The sequence below is a fragment of the Spermophilus citellus genome, assembly GCF_964194105.1.
Source record: "Spermophilus citellus genome assembly, chromosome: 17".
NCBI classification, from domain to species: Eukaryota; Metazoa; Chordata; class Mammalia; order Rodentia; family Sciuridae; genus Spermophilus; species Spermophilus citellus.
In genome coordinates this window covers 41408073-41426534 of record NC_138199.1, presented here as the reverse complement: position 1 = coordinate 41426534, position 18462 = coordinate 41408073, and the positions used below count along the sequence as shown (strand labels likewise).

Sequence of the window (18462 nt, the reverse complement as noted above, 5' to 3'; positions counted from 1 at the left end):
AAGATCCTGTCTCAATTTAAATAAAAAACAGCTGGGGCTGTGGCACTTGCCTAGCATGTGTGAGGCACTGGGACCCAGGGTGACTTTGCCTCCTTCTTCATTATGTGGAGGGGACCTCTTTCGTGTGTGCTACCTGCGCAGTTAGGTGGACTGGTTCAGCTCCCGGTCCAGTGAGAAGCAGAGGAAATTCATTTCAGCGATGGTGTTTAGTGACTGCCATGCAGCTGAGCTCAGGGGGTACAACAAGGACCACAAGTGGCCCCTCTAGTAGAAGATGCAGAAGCAGAAAAAGAATTCCAAGAGGATTAAGCCAGGTAAACACAGAAGGGGCCATTGAGCTAATGCTGAGGTGACATTTGAGTGGTCTCTTTTTTAAAAATTTGTTTTTAGATACATAACAGTAAGGTGTATTTTGACATTATATACATACATGGGGTACAACCCATTACAGTCTTGATCTCATTCTTATGGTTGAACATGATGTGGAGTTACACTGGTCGTGTATTCATATATGAGCATAGGAAAGTTATGTCCAGTTCATTCTACTGTCTTTCCTATTCCCATCCCCCCTCCCTTCCCTTCATTCTCCTTTGTCTAATCCAATGAACTTCTATACTTATCCTCCATACCCTCCGTGGTTATGGGTTAGCATCCACATATCAAAGAGAACTTTTGACCTTTGTTTTTTTTTTTTTTTTTTTGCAATTGGTTTATTTTATTTAGCATGATAGTTTCCAGTTCCATCTTTTACTAGCAAATGCCATAATTTTATTCTTTTTATGGCTGAGTAATATTCCATTGTGTATATATCTTTTCTTTTTTTAGTTGTAGATGGACACAATACTGTTATTTTATTTGTTTATTTTTATGTGGTGCTGGGGATTAAACCCAGTGCCTCATGCATGCTAGGCAAGTGCTCTACTACTGAGCTACAATCTCAGCGCCCCCCCCCCATTTTCTTTATTCATCTGTTGAATATGAGCACCTATGAGCTGAGTTTTAGGGGACAAGTGAGGGTCTGGAGAGGAGAGGTGGGAAGATTGTGTCACATTGAGGGAATGGCATTAACAAAACCATGGACATGTGAATTAGGTATGGGGTGTTGGGAACTATAAAGAGCTTCATACGAGTTGCCCAAATCCTAAGTACTTGGAATACATACCTGGAATTTATTGTAAGGTTACTACATGCCAGGCACACATGCTGAGTGCTTTGTATCTCTTAATTTAGTTAATCCTCACAAGAGCCTTATCTAGTAATATTATGATCTGAGATCCAGAGAGCTTAAGTAATTTCTTCAAGGTTGCACAGCTAATAAATGATGGAGCTGAGATTTGAAACTGCTTTCAGGTCTTGTGAGCCAGTACCCTGTATTGCCTTTCTGAACATCATGAGAATAATGACATCATCAGATCTGCTTTTACGATAGACAACAATGGCTAAAATGCAGAGGGTGGATTTGAAGGAGAAAGAGGCTTAAGAGCTTGTCAGGGTTGCATAAATCAGATAGCAAGGCCTCCAATGAAGCCACCTCTTGGGAAGACTTTCATCTCAGCACACTCCATGCATCTTTCAGTGTCGTCACCAGCTGGTCTCACCTTGAAAAGGTCGTTCTGGGTTTGGGGAGACGTTGTCTCCATGGCACCATCTTGTAGGGTGCTTCAATACAGAATAAAGAGTCCCAGTGGGGGCAGCAGGCCACCCATTCCACTAGGGTGAATCTAGCTACACACAGGCTTTGGGTTCAATTTGATTTGAAAGCAGAAAAGAAATGTCTTTGCCTACTTTCCGGCAAACACCCCAAGGAAACAATGATACTGAGGCACACCTTGAGGATGGCCTGGTCCAGTCTGGAGGAGTTGCTTCCTCTCGTTCCATGTGCCTAGTCAGTTTCTGTGGCCGTGTGTGGTCTGGCTCACACAGCACTCCTCAGTTTCTTCATGGCTTGATTAAAAAATGCATACCTACTATCCTTCTCTCCTGGTGACATTCAGAAGGTTCCATTCTAAGTTCCAGCTGGAACTGTGGCCCCTGATGAAAGGGGCCAGTCTGTTAGGCAGGCCAGCCAGGTTCGGAGTGCGCTCCCTCTGCCTTTGGCTCTTGAGGTGGTGTATCTGAGATCTTTGTTTTTAATCATAATATTTCACGTTTTTTCTTTCCATGCTGAGCCAGCTGGGGGTGGTAGCAAATCTTTCTTTAATTTCCACTGCGATGGATTATTAGTTCACTTAAAATGCTGTTTAATTTGTACATGTGCCCTGAGGCTTTAAAATACCGAGTTAATTTGATTATTGTTGGAGATCAATTTGGACTCCACAAAATGCTGAATGGGTTGGATTCATGAAGCCCCTGGACCCTGTCGCCCCCTCAGTAGGGATCAAAGTCCAAAACTTAAAAATGCTCTATAGACCTGTACCCTTAATTCACCCCTTTGAAAAAAAAAATCACCAGTTAAATTTTCCTTTCTAAGAATTGACTCAAGCAAGTTTCTCAGTTTTCCCTGAGAAATAGGAAGAAGGCAGCACCAGGTGGATACATTCTTCCGTCCCTGGCTGAAAGATAACTTCTGTGATTTCAGCCTGCTCCTTCCTTTCTTCTTAGCCACACTGGCCTTTTCTTGTTTCGGTGTCACCTTCCTCTCCCCCTGCTCTTTCTCATTCCTTCTGCTTGTCCTGGGTCTCAACAAGAGGCATTTTCCAGTAATTTCCCTCTTCCTTTGCTTCTTCCCAGGGAAGGGGTCACATCTTCAGGATGCCTGTGGATTCATATTAAAGAGCTGAGTGAGGGCAGGTAGCTCAGTGGTACAACACTGCCTAGCTTGGGGGAGGCCCTGGGTTCAATCCCAGTTACAGGGAAGGGGGAAAAGGTGGGGGGGGAGCAGAGCACTTGTATCACAGTGAAGGCTAATGCTTGTCTAGACTTTCCAGGATTTTCTAGCACCAGACAGTCTGGGCCATTGCTCACATGGTGGATTTATTCTGCAAAAAAGTTCAGAGCCATGGTGAACAGTGAGTGTGCATGTGTGTGTGTGTTTTGGGACACACTTACATTTTTTAAAATGGGTATTGGGGGTTTAACTCAGTGGCAGTTTACCACAGAACCATATCCCCAGCCCTTTATTTTGAGTCTGGGTTTCACCAAATTACTTAGGGCCTTGCTAAGTTGCTAAGGCTGGCATTGAACTTGCAATCTTCCTGTACCCATCTCCTGAGTCACTGGGATTACAGGCTTGTGCCTGGCTGACACACTCACATTGAATACAGAGTGTAAATGCTTATTCTGCAGAAAGTAGCCTTGAATAAGTTTTGGGATTCAGATTTGAAGTTGAGCATAACCAGAAACTTCTGCCTATGAACTTTTTTTTTTTTTTTGGGTTTCCTACAGAAGAGAAGTGAGAAAAGGAATAATTCTACACGAGGGAAATGCATAATTTAGAAGCTGTCTGCATGCATAAGAAAACAGACTCTGTAGCTGCTCTGTAAACGCAGAAAGGCAGCCAGGGTCATTGTTTCCCTTTCTTCCCTTGGTGTTTACGTAAGACTGATGAGCCCAGTGCTCCCTGCTGGGCGGCCAAGGCCATGGACTTCAGAAGCCTTGGGCCTGGGGGAAGCCTACTTCTCGCATTCCTCTGCCTGTCTTCCTTACCCTAGCCCGCTTCCCCCTCCCTCTCTGGATTTTCTGTCCTTCTTGACAGTGGAACAGACACTGGAAAGGTTGAAGTCATTTCAGGAATCACCAAGATGGTGTCTGGCTCTTTCTACCACCTGTAACTCTGTTGCCATCCTGTAGCACTGGTCTACTGTAGCCTGTTTTGTCCATTCACCTCGCCCACTACCCAGAGGATGCTCAGGGGCTCTGGATCCAGGGGTTCATGTATCTTCCAGCCCTGTGTCCTGGGATGGCCAGGCCTAACTCTGAGGCAAAGCTGAGGGAATCATTTCCCACTTCTGTATCCTTCAAGTATTTCTTTCTTTTTTTCTTCTTGGTACTGGGGATTGAACTTGGCAGCACCCAACCACTGAGCCACATCCCCAGCCCTATTTTATATTTTATTTAGAGACAGGGTCTCACTGAGTTGCTTAGTGCCTCGCCTTTGCTGAGGCTGGCTTTGAACTCGTGATCCTCCTGTCTCAGCCTCTGGAGCCGCTGGGATTACAGACGTGCGCCACTGCGCCTGGCCATATCCTTCCAGTATTTCTTTAAGGTGTGACATCCATGTGGGTCTGTAAGGGAGAATGAGCAGAGAGACATAATTCCCTGGCCTCTGCAGGCCTGAATCCCTCCAACCATCAGGCATCTTGCGTGTAATTGGATGTGGAGCCAGTGTGACTCAGGGCTGCAGAAGGAATGTGTTCTTACTGTGGCACGAGGGGTAGTGACCACTGTTGTCCTGCAGCCTAGTGTGGTCTTGGCCATGCAGGAAGGCTCCAGGAGTACAGTGGCATCAGGGACTGCTGTGGTGGGAAGGATGCCAAGGCGGAGGGTGGCTTCCTTTTGAAAGATTTGGTTCCAATGAGGTTTAGAGAAAAAAGAAGACTAGGAATTTGTAGGATTTCTCCAAAGTGTCCAGATGGATCCCAGACATAAGCCGGCAAGGAAGATCTGATTTTGTTTGTGTGTGGTGTCTCGCCCCTCTCCCCAATGCACCTCTAAATCATTTTATCTTCAAAGCCTGACGGAGGTGTTAATTAACGCTCAGGGTTCTCCTGGGAGGTAGACAAGTGGGAACACCATCTCCATTAGTGAAGTCCAGGGAATAGACAGGTGTCAAAGCCAGAGGTAGGTAAGCCACAGAGGAGCAGAGTGAGCCTCGGGCCTTGGAGCTGTTTCCTTAGACCTTCACTGGGACTAACCTGCTCATTTGGTTATCCTGGGAACCACCCACTTCCTCCGTGTCCTCAGTTCCTAGTAGAATAAAAGAGGTGAGGCTGTGGGAGGAGAGATGTTTGATATTGTGGGATGAATAATGGGAAATCCAGGGATTGAAGGAAAAAAAATTTAAAATTCACTGTCTTTATGATTTTTAGATGAAGGAGCCTTTTTATGACATTGATTCACTCACTTGTTTTTTTGTTTTTAAAAATAAAAATGCATCTACTTCTGAGCAAGGTATTGCAAAGGGAATCACTACTCCCAAGTTGCTGGCTAGTTCTGCTGAATGGGAAGCTGATCCTTTGTATCCTGTGCTCAATCCCTAAGCAGTGACTGGTGTGGGGGTTGCTGCCTCTGCAAGTGGTGGCTTCATATGTTGGAGTTCTCCTGGCATCTGGCAGTGGATGGGAAATCCACACATGAATATTGGATGGAGTGAATCACTAGAGGCTGAATTCTTTCTTGATCATTCACCTTGGTCTGCTCAGGAAATGGGACCCTAAGATATCCTTTCTCTGGGGTTGTAGGTAGCTCATCTTCAATCCTGGACTTTGCCTGAGGATATTAATGCCAATTGGCTGGGTAACTGCTGAAAGTACCGAGTTGATACTGAATCTTCAACTGTAGCAGAGCAGCAAGATTGGAGTGATTTCTTTCTCATGCGTTGGGCAGCTTGGGCCCAGTTCAAGACATAGTGAGGGGGATTATTTTATCCTGTAAGCATTAGCCTTTTTCTGGGTGGCATGCAGACTCTACATGACTTATAGGAAGCCTTACTGTATCAGCTAATGCTATTTTACTTGGTGCTGCAGGCTGCTGAGAACCAGCCCTCGACCTCTACTTGAGGGTCCTTCCTCTAAAGACGTCACCAGTGTGTGGAGCCTGCCCCACACCCACCCCCTGCCAAACCACGGCCTTTACCTGTGTCTTCCGGTGTTTCCCGTGCGACCCATCCTGTGGGAGTGCCTCGTGGGCTGCCCCAGAGCTCACCTCACGCTCAGCGGCGCCAATGGTGAAGATGACAAGATCCAAGACTTTCCAGGCATATCTGCCCTCCTGCCATCGGACCTATAGCTGCATTCACTGCAGGGCTCACTTGGCCAATCATGATGAACTCATTTCCAAGGTACATGTTTCCCGTAAGCCTTTCTTGCCTACCCCCGGGTGGGGGCACTTTTCCTAAGGTTACAGATGTTTATAAACTCTGCAAAGGGGCTGGGATATTTCTACTCTATATTTTTGTGCAGAGAGGGCTGACTCACATGACTGCCTCACTTCCTTGAGAAATCACTCCAAGTTGCAGGGACAGAGAAATGGTTTAATTTGTTATTTTGGAAATTAGATGTCACCCTTGTTGGAGGCTTTGGGGGCTGGCAGCTTGCAGGCCAGAGAAAGGATTAGAGCCTTCTGCTCAGCTTGTTTGGTTTAGTTGGCAGAATGTGGCGAAGAGTGCTTTCTGCTTGGAAAGTGAATTCTAAGAGAGGTGGGGAGAAGAGGGTCTTATGGTTTTGAAGGGTTTTTGTTGTTCACATTGGTTTTGCAGTGCTGGGTACTGCACCCAGGGCCTCATGCATGCAAGACAAGGGCTCTGCCATCTAGCTACCTACACTGCCAGCCCCATTATAGTGGGGTTTGTTGACAAAGATGAGAGAGTCCCTGACAAGCCCCAGGGGAAGTTGTGAGACAGTGGCATTACTGAAATGAGTGGCCTTTGGGGAGAAACAAAAGTGTCCTGTTGAAGAGATGATCCACTGGCTCAGGGGGACCTTTTGGGCTTATGCATGAGGTAATATAGAATGACATGTGATCATAATCAGAAGAAAGACCAGACCTTGTTTTCCCTGAGGAGCGTTGGCAACAGCTTCTGAAGTTAGGACTGGGGTTAATAAGAAACAAATCCAACACCCCGTTGTGCGATTCAGGCACTGGACCCTTCCTTCAGGCAGCATTCTCACGGGAGCTGCCACTCTCTTGGACCTGTGTTCCCAGGGGAGGAGAAACAGGTTTTACTAGGGCTGCTTGACAAAGAGAAAAATATCGTGGGAGAATTCTTCCCTCAACTGCATCTCAGAACTTGGACTTCATGCCATTAAAATGAAAGCAAACCAACCTTTATGCAGATCCAGACTAGGTTGAAAAAGAAAATTAGTGCTGGGGATAGTAGCTCTTGCCTGTAATCTCAATGACTCAGGAGGCTGAGGAAGGAGGATCTCAAGTTCAAGACCAGTCTCAGTAACTTAGTGAGACTCCGTCTGAAAATAAAAAAACAAAAAAACAAAAAAAAAAAAAAGAAAAAAGAAAAGAAGAAAAAGAAACTGGCTAGAGATGTGGCTCAGTGGTAGAGTGCCCTGGGTTCAATTCCCAGTACCAAAAATAAAAAAATAAATAAAATTAGTGTTTCTGACCTATTTATAAGAACTGCTGGAAAAGGTGGCCTTGCTTTCTTTATCTCTGGTTGGGTAGCCTCAGCCAGGCAGGGATGAGGGCTCCAGTCAACAGTGTAGACCCTTACAGTTTGACTGGCTGGTTAGACAGAGGACGCGAAGAAGGTTGACAGAATAACCAGGTCTGTGTTAGCAGAAGATCTCAAATCGGGCCTGAGGACGGGGTCCCTTGTTCTCCGTCTATGCCAGGATGTTTAGTTACCATGAGCTGGATGCCTCGGGCCCTCAAAGACTTAGCTGGACTTTCACTCTGTCCCACTTTCCCTTCTTTGTGATTCTAAAAATTATTTCCCTTTATTCTATTTATGTTTCAGCCAGCTTTTGGCTTCCTTTTATATCAACGAATCATCTTTTGTTGGATTCTCTTTGAGTTTGGGGGGAACCCTTTGTCAGGAAGTTTGGATGTGGGAGGCTTTGTCAGAGAAGAGAGCAGCCAGTCCTCTGGGCATTGGAAGCGGACCTGTGAGCTTGGAGGGGAATTGCAAAGTTGTCTTTTTTGGGAAAATCACCAAAGAAAGTGTTAGTTTAAATCTAGTGGGAAGCCAAGGCATCATTTTAACACAAGGAAAAAGTGCTATGTATGACATTGATGTACCTGTGCTTTTTAGCATCTGCTATGTACTAAAAACTGCTACTTGACACTTTTATAAATGCTATCCCATTAACCCTCATGAGAAGTCTTTAGGTCCTTAGTCATCTTTTATTCTGATGGAGAAGCTGAGACTTACAAAAGCTGCCCAGGATCTTGGATTGGACATTTGGAGAAGAGAGAGTTATTGCTTGGTATTCAGGAGGTATTTCTGGAAGAGGTGATTATTTGCACTGAACCTTGTGAGATGGCTAGAGTTTGAATATATATATAGAGATAGTAATGACCTTCCAAGTTTATGTCTTATCTATTTGGCCTGATATGCAAGGCCTTTGATGACCTGGCAGAATCTTATCTTCTGAGGTAGTTTGCAACTGAGTGGAAGTAAGCCACAATCCCAGAGTATGCAGGTAAAGGGTAGTTCAGGGCCATGGATTTCTGATAAGAGCATTCTTCTTTCCCTGCTCCTCTCATGAGTTCTTTCTCACATCACTGGGCCATGTCCTCTCAGCTTTAGTCTCCAGATCAGAACTTGACCTGTGGTAAGAGCTCAGCAAGTAATCAAATAAAAGGACGAATGGAGCTTGAACATTGGGAGAAGACAAATAATGAGCAAAAAAAAAAAAAGACTTCATTGGCCTTATGTCCTTCATCCTGCCCCTTTTGGGGCAGAAAGGCTCATTCACAAGTCCAGGCCAAAGTCAGCAAAGGCTTTGGTTTCATTGGCTGCAGCCAGTGCACAGATGGGGTGCATTAGAGCTTGATGATTTAAAGAGTTGGTTGAAATGCCTGACTGGGGAAAGAGTGAGGGAACTGTGGCTGGCGTCACACAAAGATTCCTTTATTTCGCTTCACAGCCACCCCCAGCATTAAATAATCTATAGATTCTTATGCAGGTCCTCATAATGGAAAGATCATTGCCCCAGCCCCCTCCTTGGAAAATAGGCCTTTCTTTTCTTTTCTTCTTCTTCTTCTTTTTTTTTCTTTTTTCCATTTAAGAAAGTTCAAGGAGAGAATGTCCCTCCTGTTCTCCCCTCTTGACTTAATCTCCTGTGTGGCTTCAGAATCTGCCCAGTGGGAGTTAGGGACTGGGAAGCAGATAGCCGGAGCTGGTGCAGAAATGCAATTAAATGATACTTTGTGCTTGCAATGGGGCCTGTAGTCTGAAAGCTTGATGTTTATTTGGAAAAAGGAAGAATAAGGAAAAAAACCAACCAACCGACTGACCAACAGTGAGTCTGCCTTCATTATGGAGAGGAAGGCACAGAGGTCCAAAGAACCAATGCTCTTGAGTATGTGGCCATCCTACTGTGACAGTACCAGACTTCAGGCTCTCCTAGGCCTAAGCCTAATTGGAAATGTGTGACTGTAAGGTTTTAGACATATTAGGATCTATGTTGATATGGTGGTAGAAAGAATCCTGCACTAGGCTTTCTCCCTTCCCAGCTCACTGTACTTTCCTAGAGGCCTAGTTATCTGCAATCAGTTGGTTGTCCAACCTGAGCCTCGTTTTTCATTCATAAAATAGTACTTGCTGTGTTTAATATGGTCTTGTCCATTAGGACTGCTGTAATGTACTTTAAGCTGGGTGGCTTATGAACAACAGAAGTTTGTTTCTCACAGGCTGGGGAGTCTGAGGTCAGGGTTTTGCCAGAGTTTGTGGTGAGTGAGGGCTCACTTTTAGGTTCACAAATGGCTGCTTCTCCATGATCTTATGGTGGAAGGGGTGAGGAATTTCTCTCTGGCCTCTTTATAAGGATGCTAATCCAACTTATGAGTGCTCTGCCCTCATGATCTAATAATACCCTGAAGATCTCATGGCTAATACTGCTCTCTTGGGGGTTGGGATTTCAATATGATTTGGTGGTCCACAAACATCCAGACCATGGCACATGGCTAATAACTTACACTTATGGTGTGCTTACCTTGTGCCACCCCATGACAGTTTCATGCAGATACAGACCTTACTGGGGAGGGGAGCAGGTTTGCCTCCTTGGGTTGTTATAAGGCTCAGATGAGAGATCATGGTATGTTGGTGAATGGTTTGTAAATTTTAAAGCTCAATGCAAACATCGAGTAGTCCAGTTGCTTCTCGTGGCCTTACTGTCCCAAAAAGGAGAGTGGATGAGTAGGTTGCAGGGAATTGTTCCTGCCTAATACCAAGGAAGATTTAGATTAGGCAAGACAGTTTTGCTTTAGAACCTGGAGCATAGTAGTTGGACATGAGAAAGGGGCAATAGATAGCTGAGTGTGTGGGACTGGGGATGGAGCTCTGTGGTATTGCACTTGCCCAGCATGCATTAGGCCCTGGGTTCAATTCCGAGTACCTCAAAACAACAACAAAAACCAGCTCTGTCTGTAAAATGGTAACAAAGTCTTTACTCTGTATGAGGGTGGGGGAACAACTTTTGAATTGATAATAGAACTATCTAGAGAATGTGCTGAGGCGTCCAACATCCTACCATTTCTTTCTTTTTTTTTTTTTTTTTTTTTTAAAGATAGAGTGAGAGGAGGGAGAGAGAGAGAGAGAGAGAGAGAGAGAGAGAGAGAGAGAGAGAGAGAATTTTTAATATTTATTTTTTAGTTCTCGGCGGACACAACATCTTTGTTGGTATGTGGTGCTGAGGATCGAACCCGGGCCGCACGCATGCCAGGCGAGCGCGCTACCACTTGAGCCACATCCCCAGCCCTACCATTTCTTTCTTAGCGGGTGTTGTGGTCAAAATGCTGGTGTTTGCAAGCAGAGGTATTTTGAGTTGGCACAAGGAATTGCTCACACTGTTAGATTTTTTTTCTTAATGGGGTCATCCCCACTATAAAAAAGATGCTTTGGTTATACAACAATGAGAGCCTCAATTGTACCAGTTGGTTGCCCTGAGAAAAATCTGAACCAGTGGTCACATTCAGGGACTTCACGAAGCTTTGTGTAAAGATGTCTGTTGTCCTTCTCTTGCCTCCCTCCTGCCAACCCTACACAGTGGAGTAGGCCATTTGGGGATGGTGAGTTAAGTTAGTCCATCACAAATCAACATTGGGGACTTGTGACTTCATTCCAAGATACAGGTTGTTTTAGCCTGGTCCTTGGAGAAAGGCACTATAGAGTGGGTGGCCAGGACAGGTGGAAGGAAGAAATACTTTGCTCACCTTCCAATACTGTTTTGTTATTGTTATGTCAGATTTTTTAGGTCAGATGATCTTTCTGGAAATAAATACAAGACTCCCAGAATTTCAGATCATGTAGTCTAATGTCCCCTTCATGAGGAAACAGGCCTCGTGCAACTTAGTGACCAACCTGAGGTCACACAGCCTCAGGGCCAGGAATTTCTGCTATAAACCCTTCAAATTTTCTGTGTGAGGAGCTCTGGCCTGACTTGCTTTTAAGATCTGGACAATCCTTCTGAAGTTGGGAACTTAGGAGGCAGGTTGTTTTTGTTCCCTATGGGGTTCCATTGGGCTTACAGTGATGGCATTTTGGTTTTCTTTTCCTGTCTAGAGATTAGATGCAGTGTTGCTTTGAGAAGAGAGACAGGGGGTCAGATATTCTGAAACCTCCTATTGATCTGGTTGCTGCAAAAAGGCCAGCCATGTCCTCAGTTTCCCATCTTTCTCTGAGCCAGTGATTCTCAAAAAGATCTGTACCCCCAGTGCAATGGTCTAGAAGTTGTGGGCACTGCTGGGCATGGCGGTACATGCCTTTAATTCCAGTGACTGAGGATGCTGAGGCAGGTGGATCACAAGTTCAAAGCCAGCCTTAGCAATTTAGTGAGGCCCTCAGCACCTTAGTGAGACCAGTTTCAATAAAAAATAAAAAGAGATGGGGATGTGGCTCAGTACTTCAAAAGCCCTTGGGTTCAATTCCCCAGTACGCACCCAACACCCACCAAAAAAGTGGCACGGAGCAGGTGCTGGTGAGGAAGTATAGTGAGGATCATCTCCTGTGGACCCCTGTCAGGACTGCTTTCCTTTTAGTAATTCCCACCGACTACCAGTGTGCGCTCTTAACGTACAACAGAACTGCTTTCTAAAATATTGATGTCCTGAAAACTTCATGTAACGAACAAACAAAGGAACAGAATTTCCAAAAACTTCCCTCACATTTTTTTTGTCTAAGTACATGGGAAATGTTATTTTGGGTATTGGGGTGTATTAGTCAGTGATAGCGGCTATGCCACATCATACAGCATAATTTATAAGGAATACATACAATGTATGGTGTGGCTCTTGAATATGATTATCCCATGAGCTTGTCTTAACTTGCAAAACATCGAATTCTAATTTTATTATTTGAGAGATTTTTTTTAATCCAATGGATATGTGATAACTTTGAGTTTTATAAAAACTGTATTTGAATAAAATTAGTATTTCTATTTTAACAACAGGGGGAAAAGTAGGATTGCATGAAACCCATGTCTTAACTTTTATAAAAGTTAACCTTTTGTTTCTAGAATAGTAGGACCCAAGCTTTAGCAGAGTAATGGATGGATTCTCAGAAACAGAAGGTTGAGAACAGCTGTTCTTTATAACCCATATATAATAGTTGGTGCCTATGGTACTTTGCTATAGAGCAGCAGCACTTCTTTTTCTTTTTTAAGCCGTGCTGGGGATCGAACCGAGGGTCTTGTGCATGCTAGGCCAGGGCTCTACCACTGAGCTACACACCCAGCCCTGAATGGCAGTGTTTCTGAAGAGGCATTTCTGAGGTTCAACAAAGGCAGAAGTGATAAATTATGAAAGAGTCCAACGCAACCCAATAAGTCTAGTCTCAAAACACATCTGACCAATTTGGCTTTATAAAGAGAACCATTTTTTTTCCCTCTGCAGAATGACTTCTTTTCCTCAAGTATTTGACCTTTGAAAGCCCTGTCTCCTGTTAATGAAGTGTTAGGTCTTCTGTATTCCTCCAAAGCTGTTGACCACCCAGGAAGGTGTGACAGGGGAACCAAGTTGCACAGAAAAATCTCGAACCAGGGGATGTGGTTAGATTACAGTGTTTCTTGGTAAGAAGAAACTCTTTGTAACTTGTTAAATACAGTATTTTATGATATCTTCCTTCCACAGAAACAGAGATTTAACCAATTCAGGGTGAGACAAGTCATAAATGAAGCTGGTATAATTTATATATCATAGGTGATCCACAGAGGGACCATTTTAGCCAGATCTTGGTGTGTGTGCAGGTGATGCCGTGGGTGATGTTGCCTACACTTGCTCTTTCATCTCATTTGCTTCATTCTATCTGTGCACAAATACTAAATATAAGGAGGTATTCTCTCTTTGTGTTTATAGCACTGTGCTAGATATTAGGAATGAGGGCGTCTCCATCTGGGGTCTGTGGATTGGCTTCAAGGGATCCCTGAATTTGTAGATAGTTCTATGTGCCTATATGTTTCTAAGGAAGGTTCTGTAGCTTTCATCAGGGTCTTCAAGTTGTTGCTTAAACAAACAACTACAAAAAAAAAAAAAACCCAACTACACCTTAAGATCTGTCTATTTAGAAAATGAGGCTCTCTGGGAATACGTGGAAGAATCTGTGCCTGGAAGCATGAACCTGGACATGAGGAAGTGGACGGGGAGGAGTTGGTAAAAAGAGCAGCATGAACAAAGAGGTGGACAGGAAGCCTGCAGGGAGCAGCCCTTCTTTGGGGTTAGATATTGAGGAACTGTGTGAAACAGATTGAAAGAGTAGGTTGAAACCAGATTGTTAGAAGAATAAAAGTTCAGACTTCATCCTGTTGGCAGTTTGGTGCCACTGAAGACTTTTGAACAAGTAATGACATGACCAGCTAATGGTGAATGTTGCTGTAATGTGGAAGATGATGTGCTGAGAAGACTAGAAATGGGGCAGCTTGAGTGTGAGTGTGTCCACTGCTGTGGTCTGAATGTATTCCAGACACCTGGTGGTCATTCAGTAAATATTTGTTGACCACTACTTGGCAGACAAATCTAAGCGCTCAGTGATTGTTTTTTTTTTTTTTTAAGTCTCTCTCATTTGCAGACATGAACAAGAGAATTGAGTCCCGAAAGTCATACTCTTTAGATGGAAGCAGACTTATCTCACAGTCATTCTTGCTCACTGTGAAAATTAATGATCTGGGCACATGTAGAGTTGCTCACCAATTTATTATCAAGGGAGCTGCTGGGGACCAAGTCTGGTGAATCATCTTTATGTTTTGTTTTTTTTTTTTTTTTTTTTTTTGCTGCAGATTGCAAGCAGCTGGAGCACGGATCTGCTCAAATGTGATCCTTTCTATGTGGTTACTTCAAATACCACAAGGAAATGTTGACTTGAGCGATGAGGCGTACCCTGAAAATTAACTCTGTGGGTTACAAATGCCTGTGAGGTTTTAATGTACAAACCTGATATGGTTTGTACATTAGTGTTTGGGCACTTAGCAAGGACATAGGTGATGGCACATAGGTGATGGCAAGCTTGTGTTCCTCCTCAAAATTCAGAGAAACTTTTTTCAGCTGGATATGCCCTCTGGGAACAAGAAGTAGCTGCATGTTCCTTCTGCTGTGGTTTCGCTTGTGCACCAACACTTCTTTTGGCCCCTGGAATGATAAAGCCACACCACTGCTGGTTTGGCTGTTGTATTTTGGGACCTGACCAGAATCCACTGTATTGCAGTGATTTTTCAGTTCAGTATTTCTAATGCCTTAAAACCACCTTGCCAGTTGGGCGCGGGGAGTGCATGCCTGTCATCCTAGCAACTCTGAAGACTGAGGCAGATGGATTGCAAGTTCCAAGACATTCTGGGAAACTTGTGAGACCCTGACTCAAAAAAGCAGGTGGAGAAAAGGCTGGGTTCAGTGGTGCATGCCCAGTAGCTTGGGAGGCTGAGGCAGGAGGATTGCAAGTTCAAAGCCAGCCTCAACAACTTATTGAGGTCCTATCTCAAAAAATGAAAAAGGGCTGGGGATGTAACTCAGTGGTGAAGTGCCCCTGTGTCAGTTTTGTCACAAAATCATGCCAGGCCCTAGGCTCTAGGTGCCAAAGATAAGGAGATGAAGCCAATGTGATTCCTGTACTCAAAGAGCCAGTGACCTTAGGGGACACAGGAATGCAAAGCTCACCACAGAGGGCAGAAGAATAGATGAGGTTGTGTTTAGTACATAAAAATTCACAGGATGAGAAAATCTACATTTTTGCTACTAACTGCTGTTTCTTGACCTTCTACTGTGTGCTAAGGACTCTATCAGATGTTTTACTTATTCCACCACTTAACTTTACAACATCTCTTCAAGGTCAGGTTGAAGTGACTTGTAAGGGCACGATTACCAAGTAGCCCAGCAATCTCAAATCTGGATCTGTCCATGCCCTTTCTACCACAGCTTGACTGTAACCTGGGTACTCCTTTTGGCATCAGCCCCTGTTGGTGGTAAATCCTACCCTTTCTTCTGTCCTGTCGTTTTCCTTGCCTGTAGAATCTTTTTTTTTTCCCTCTCTCTCTAATTAATTCCCACCCATTCTCAAAGGCCAGCTCAGATGTTTTCTAGAAAGTCTTCCTGGTCTATAGGATTCCCTCCCTCCTCTGAACATCTGTAGAATTTACTGCTTGATTGTTCTTCTGGCTATTAATTAATGACTACCTTTTGGTATGGCCTGCAGTTACTGCACTTTTTATGTATAATTGTCTGGTTTCCTAACAAGATTCTGGATGTCCTGGAGTCATGGACTCTCAGAACTATAGGTCTGGAGGTGCCTTTGAACCAGTTTTCTGGTTCAGCTTCTCATTTTATAGATTCAGAATCCCAGAAAGAAAAGTAGAGGGCCTCTTGGTTTTACACATTGCCGCCTCCGCCCCCATCACACCACTTTACTGCCTTGGAGGTTACTGAATATTGAAGCCAGACAGGATCTCACTAAGTTGCTGAGGCTGGCCTTTAACTTGTGCGCCTCCTGCCTCAGACTCTTCAATCACTGGGATTACAGGCATGTGCCACCATGCTCAGCAGAGTCAGGCTTTGTGATCTTAAAAGACTATTCACCTCTCTGGCTCTCCTTTTCCTTCACCCATCCAGATGTGTGTGAGGGATTATACTCAGAAGTTGCTTCTTCCTCTTGCATCCTCTGAGTCTAGCAGAATAGCATAAGATACCAAGCAACATAACTTAGGGGTTAGCAGTATAACCCCTGGGCCAAACTCTTAGACTTTTTTTTAAAAATGTTAATATATTTTTAGTTGTAGATGGACATAATAACTTTACTTTATTTATTTTTATGTGGTGCTGAGGATCGAACCCAGTGCCTCACACGTGCTAGGCGAGCACTCTTTCACTGAGCCACAACCCAGCCCTGGACTTTTTTACTTGGCAAGTAACCTCTGTGTCTCATGGCAAAATGGACATACTATTAATATTAGATTCCTGAAAGGATTTTTGTGGGATTAAATGAGGCGATCAATGTAAAGTCCTTACCACATGTGACAAAGTAAATACACAATGAGTATTAGTAGCTCTCACTTTATGAATGTTCACTAAGCAAAATCAAATGGAAAACGACCCTCAAATATAACCAGGGCCTGGCACCCTGGTATATTTGTGTCTCCCTTCTTTTTCTGAGAGTTTGAGCTCTTGTACTTTAGAGCCATACAGCTGTCTTTGGTCTTCTGAGACCTCTGTAATCACTGAGTCTCTTGTTCCTTATAATTCCAAGGGGACCAACCGGTCTCCGGAGGTAATTAAATAACATCAGCAGCACCTTCCGCTGCTGCTGCTGCTCTCTGGGGCCTTTACCTGCAAGCAGCACTGAGGCCTCTCTAGAATTCAAATGGAAAAATCTGCCTCTAGCCCTTTTCTGATCTGTCAGGTGGTCATTTTGCCTCTGACTCACGTGTCAACCGGGTTACAAAAGCCTCAGTCCACTGTGACAACAGCGGCCCAGGCAGCTGGAAGAGGGTTGGCTGGCCTGGTGCTGGGAGTAGCTGAGCCTTGCTTGTCAGTTTTGCTTGTTCTCTGGGGCTTCAGGGTGGGGGTGGGGTGAGAACTTTTTGAAAGGAGCCATTTTCTTTATCTTTAAAAAAACAAAACCAAAGAAGAATCCCTGATACGCTTGTTCCCAAAAGCCCTCAGCAAAGCTCCTGAGGGGAGGGTTTGACCTGGTGACCCAGAGCATTATCTCTGAGGCCTGGGCTGCCAAGCTCTCTGCTTCCCTGCCCTCTCTGGCCTATGGCTGGTGGCTGGATAGTGACTCAGAGGAGGAGGGGGGAGGAGAGGAAGAGATGAGGAGATGGCTCCACCAGCTGCTACTAAAAACAACAGCAACATCTAATCAGTCCCTAAACTCCCTCCCTTCCAGCCACAGTGATGTCAAGAGGCAGAGCAGGTGGTGCCATCCCCCCTCTGCTTTCCCCCTCAACCCTCTGTCAGTCATGGATCTTTGAAGGGGCAACTTATATCCATCAACAGGAAAATTACCCATCTCTGGCGACCCAGGAGCTCTTTTTCCTCCCTGTTAGGGCTGGCCCCACCTCGAGCATTCATTGTGGTGTCAGTTTCCCAGCAGATGGATAAGGGGGCAGAAGAGCATTTCTTTGCCAAAATAAAAGAGCCCAGAGTGAACCCTCCTGTCCTATCTCTTATCATTTGTTGCACATATAGTGAGCTCCTCTTAGCTGTCAGACACTGGGGATACAGTGACAAGTGTAAGCCTTGTCCTCACCAAGCTTGTACCCAGGACACTCTGGTTACTGGAAAGGCTCAGGATCTGAAGGAGCAGCTGGGGACAGCAGAAATGAGGGCCTCCATCCTGAGCCTGCCCTCCAGGATTATCTGGGGCAACTGTGAAGCCACCATTTCCATATGTTCAAATCACCTGCTTTTCATGAGATGGTCAAATGTATACAGCTCTTTCCCTGACTGTCCCTGTCCTCCCCCACAGCAGCCCGGGCTAACCCAGCCTAGTAAAACCACCTGCCGCTCACTTGGGTCTTTGAGCAATGTCCCTGTTTCTCAGGGCCGGGCCTGTCAGCACTGGGTGGTGGCTGCTTTGTACATACTCTGGACCTTCTGAAAGCCGCCCAGCTTCACCCACAGCTGGCCTCTTCCCTTTAGGTGCCAAATGTGCCATATGACAGGAGGGTTCGTCTCAGACAAGTTCACCCAGGACACCCAGGGAGAGGAAGTGAGTGAAACCAGACTTCGTGGAGTTCTCTCAAACCCCAAGTCCCCATATTTCTCCATCCTCCCCTCAGCAGGAGAAAGAAAAGCAAAATATATCTGTGGGGGAGGAAAGCTCCTCCCTGTCTGTCTCCTTCTCTATAAAAACAACAGGCCAGTCTGCCCTGGGCACTGTGGGGGTAGGTGCTGGGTAAGTACAGGAGGAAGGAGGAAAGCGGATAAGATAAGGCCTGACACATCTAGGCCACCAGGCTGCTGCCAGCCACCTGTGTGACCGGTCACCTTGAAACTGACAGGAGGGAGGATGGATTTTTTTCTTTTGTTCGGGAACCAGACTGGCTGACTTCCCATACCTTTGTTCATTTATTCAATAAACATTTATTGAGCACCATTAGGTACAGGCCATGTGTGAGGCATTTTGGTCCCCTTTCTGTCTCTTAC

The 18462-nt window shown here is 45.0% G+C and overlaps 1 protein-coding gene and 1 long non-coding RNA gene across 7 annotated transcripts in view; one reads left to right on the top strand and one right to left on the bottom strand.

Moving 5' to 3' along the window:
* The window catches only part of LOC308635743, a 573614-nt gene that overhangs the window by 225756 nt on the left and 329396 nt on the right, over positions 1 to 18462 (bottom strand). The window lies entirely within an intron of this gene.
* YPEL2 (yippee like 2) overlaps positions 1 to 18462 on the top strand; it is a 61496-nt gene that overhangs the window by 16387 nt on the left and 26647 nt on the right. For 5 of the 6 annotated variants that reach the window (XM_081272306.1, XM_081272307.1, XM_081272309.1 and 2 more), the window contains exon 2: positions 5685 to 5998. In XM_081272306.1, the coding sequence (XP_081128432.1) occupies positions 5882 to 5998 (117 nt within the window). In that variant the 5' untranslated portion in view covers positions 5685 to 5881. Of the gene's footprint in view, positions 1 to 5684; positions 5999 to 12726; positions 12903 to 18462 lie in introns of all 6 variants that reach the window. The other variant, XR_014019465.1, reaches the window with a different exon arrangement.